The 3,939-nt window shown below is 42.6% G+C and overlaps 1 protein-coding gene across 1 annotated transcript in view; it reads right to left on the minus strand.

Annotated features, from left to right (window-relative positions):
• LOC101848934 (collagen alpha-1(X) chain) overlaps positions 1-2,030 on the minus strand; it is a gene marked incomplete at its 5' end in the record, with an annotated part of 18,686 nt that extends 16,656 nt beyond the window's left edge. The window contains 2 exon segments of the mRNA XM_013084007.1: positions 741-797; positions 1,995-2,030. Of these exon segments, the coding sequence (XP_012939461.1) occupies positions 741-797; positions 1,995-2,030 (93 nt within the window).
• Between the last annotated feature and the right edge of the window lie 1,909 nt (positions 2,031-3,939).

Consider the following 3,939-nt stretch of genomic DNA (forward strand, 5'->3'; position numbering starts at 1 on the left):
TGTGTGTGTGTGTATGTGTGTTTGTGTACGTGTTTATGTGTGTGTGTGTGTGTGTGTGTGTGTTTGTGTGTGTGTGTGTTTATGTGTGAGTGTGTGTTTGTGTGAGTATGGATTTGTGGCACAAAGATACTAATGTAGTTATACAGATAGCTAGCTGGACCAGATCGTTTGGAGTGCCTTCCCCAAGGACACAACTTTGGACCGAACTGAGACTCGAACCCGAGATCCTACTATCTCACAATTACTGACCCGGTGTTTTTACCACTAGGTGTTGCCGATGCAAACAACAGAATGGACAACTAATTTATACTCAGGAATATTATTATTATTTTTATACACAATTATTATAGTACCCTTGAAATAAAGTTCGTATAGAATAGCAACACACATACCCCAATACAGCTCCTTGAACCGTCACCCCCACCCCTCCTCCGCCCTCATACACAGTACCCTCGTGCGCTCCTCCCAAACCGCTGCTGCCTCCCACCTCCTCCCCTCCCTCACGCCAAACTCAATATACTCATGACTAATCCCCACCACAAACAACACACCCCCTTCCAAACCTTTCCCACAAACCGTTCACAAGTCATAATAATTTATTTTGATGTGGCGAAATTGGCTCCCCTAGGTCAATTACTTTGCTGATCTTCAACAAATGTGATCATGCTAATAATATGCTACCTGCAGGTAGGGCGCAGAGCAACATGAATGTCAAGCACTCGCAGACTCGTACAACTTACCGATGGGCCCATAGGTCCTCGCTCCTCCGATGGGATGGCATAGCCCGTGGCGTAGGTCTGTTGGGAGAAACAATCATCATAATAAGGATGCATGACTCATGGACAATGCGTTGCAAATGAGGGAGTCACTGATAATCATCTTTGCTCTCAGATCAATGACGTACATCTATAATCTTTGAATCTCTATTTGTAACAGTTACATGTCATACTAAATATAGACGTTATACCCTATTGAACACTATCATATGCACTTTTTTGTACTATTCAGATGGCGTCCATCTCAATAAGTGGGCAAGGGATAAAAAAAGAGAGAGTCACTGAGAATAAGCAGGAGGTTTATCAATTACCGTTCAATTAATATTCTGTAGTCTTATCGTATTCTTTTATTCGGCTCCCTACGTCTCTCATTCATCTCTCCATCAACGTTCTTGGTCATTCTATCCACTTCACAATCACTCAGTATCTCACTCACTTGTTCATTCACTAACCCATTTACGCACTCACTGGTTTATTGATTCAACGACTGACTGACTGACTGACTGATTGACTGACTGACTGATTGACTTCCCCACTCACTCACTCACTCATTCACACACTCACTCACTCACTAGCAGGAAAACAGGATTTTCGTCTTAATATCTCACTCATTTACTTCCCCTCTCCTTTCTCTCTCTCTCTCTCTCTCTCTCTCTCTCTCTCTCTCTCTCTCTCTCTCTCTCTCTCTCTCTCTCTTTCTCTTCCAACCCAGACATGTATCACGATTGTTCTCTACTACGCTCCACTGACAGTATGAACAACAGACACAAGAACATGGATGTTTAGTTTTCGTAAGGTCAAAACTGCATAAGGTCATGTGAGCGCCAAGGGGTGGATGTCAACAGAGAAGTCCAAACGGGGAATCGGGCTTACTCTGCCCACCTCTCTAGCCTCAACAGTACAAAGTCTGCTTCGACTATCATGGCACCCAACAAATAGAAGTTCACAAGAGAGTGACAGACATACAAAAAAGTAGAGGAAAAATGACGAAAGTAAGGCTGAGGAAAGAAAAAGCAGCAGTTCCCCCCATGTTGTTCCGGCAAAGTATGAACGTGACATAGGTAAATCAGCCCATTTACAATTCTATTGTGCATAAGAACATGTTGAAACCCCCCTTTGGGAATGGCCAAAAGACATTTCAGTCAGTCGCACTGCCCTGGTGGGGGATGAACATGGAAGAGTTTGACACCACGCGAGACACAACAACATCTCACTCACCACAGCTCCCTTGTCTCCTGGAGGACCTGGCGGACCCTGCGAAAAGAAAAAATAACGATAAGTATTTAACACTCTAAAACGGACTACCACAAGTAACAAATTTCATTGAGCGTCAAAGAGTCAAATGGTTGGGACATCTAACTAGGATGAACCAGAAACAACTTGCACTCTAAAATAAATATATCAACTTTGTATCCACAGGCCTGCACTAGGGGGGGGGGGGTCATTAGAGCTTACACACCTGTGAATCCGGGTTCAAATCAAGAGGAAGACCAAGAAAGACCTGGCTGGATGGGGTTAAAAAGGTCCTGGAACAACATAACATTATCTATCACAGACAACACACACTTAGCACAGGACCGAAACCTGCGCCTCCCATCAACATCCTAAGGATATCAGAGGAAGGAAAAAAAATTCAGAAAGATTTTACACTCTGACCAAAAAATGCATAATTGATATCATAAAGTTTTTGACAAGACGAGCTCTGACGCTTATATGACTATTTCTGTGTCTGTAGCGCCGTAAAGCACCTATCGTAGAATGCATAGATGATCTGCTTTGGCCTTGCCTGCAAGAGCCAATTAAGTCTGAAAGGAAACAACATCCCATCAGAAAGGTTGCAATAAAGAAATCAAATAGTAGTTGTTTTACACCCCGTCGACACAATCATTAAGGAGGTGATGCTTCGACCATGTCTACCTGGGCTAATAAATTCTGGGAGGGATACCATTTCCCAGGAGAAAGACGGCTATACTCGAAAAAAATTCCCCACACTAGAATCGAACTCAGGTCTTCTGCAAAAGATGACGAAACTCCTTAGAACCACATCGTGCCTCAGACACCTGCTCGGAAAGATGGTGTACTCGACAAGAAAGACTTTCTTAAACGAGAATCATATTCGTGTCTTTTAAATGCAAAGCATAAAATCTAAAAACCACACCACAAACGCTGGCGAAGAAAAAAAAGGCACAATTCTAGAACTGTCACCTTACGTGGAGCGGACCAGGTAACTCATGAGGCACCGCCCCCCCCCCCCAACCCCAAAAAACCCAAACAACAGCAACAAACAAACAACCCCCCCACCAAAAACAAACAAACAAAAGAAAAACAATGACAAAACAAAAAACAACAAAAAACAAAACAACAAAAAACAAAACCAAACTAAGAAAAACAACAAATCCCCCCAAAAACTTAAAAATAAAAATAAAACAACAAAAACCAACAACTCCATTCTGAGACTGGAAGCTGGTGACTCTTCTCCAAATGCCAGATCTGAAACAGACATCGGCAATCATCGTTCGCGCCACTTTTCTTTAACCGAACGTTTTCAGAAAACCTCAATCATCCTTATGTGTATTCACTAAACCCATCCGTTCAACGTCCATCTTCTTCTTCTTTGAGTTCCACTGCTAGATCTCAGGTAGAGTCGCCTGCTGATTCCTCAACCTGCAATACAACTGATTGTTACGTATGTGACCGGTTTTTTTTACTTGGTAGGGCCCCTTCCCTTAAGGCAGCCACATTCTGATTCAAGTTCTAAAAAAGAGAGTAAATTCTTTGTTCACCCGTGCGTGTTTCCCATGCTAACCCCCCCCCCCCAAATAATTATCAGCTTTATTTCTCTTCATTCTCTTTGATCTGAATCCCATTTATTCCTTCTTCACTCAGTTGTCAAAAGCCCTCAGCATTCTCTTGAGCTGCTTTCTCTTAGGCCCTACTCCAAGTTTGTTTTTAACATCACGTACACAAAACCTTTCTTCATCCATATCTCTTTAAACGCCTCAGGTTCTCTTTGCCTTTTTAAAGCCTATCTTTGAAGTTTTCTTTAAAAAGAGCGCCGACTCCATGCTTTGAGGAAACCTCAGTCGCGTTTTCACTGAACTGCGTTTGCCACAATCTCTTTGTGTTTCACATGTACGATATATCAAATTCCTTCCTTTACACT

The sequence above is a fragment of the Aplysia californica genome, unplaced genomic scaffold (genome assembly GCF_000002075.1).
Source record: "Aplysia californica isolate F4 #8 unplaced genomic scaffold, AplCal3.0 scaffold00012, whole genome shotgun sequence".
Lineage (NCBI taxonomy): Eukaryota > Metazoa > Mollusca > Gastropoda > Aplysiida > Aplysiidae > Aplysia > Aplysia californica.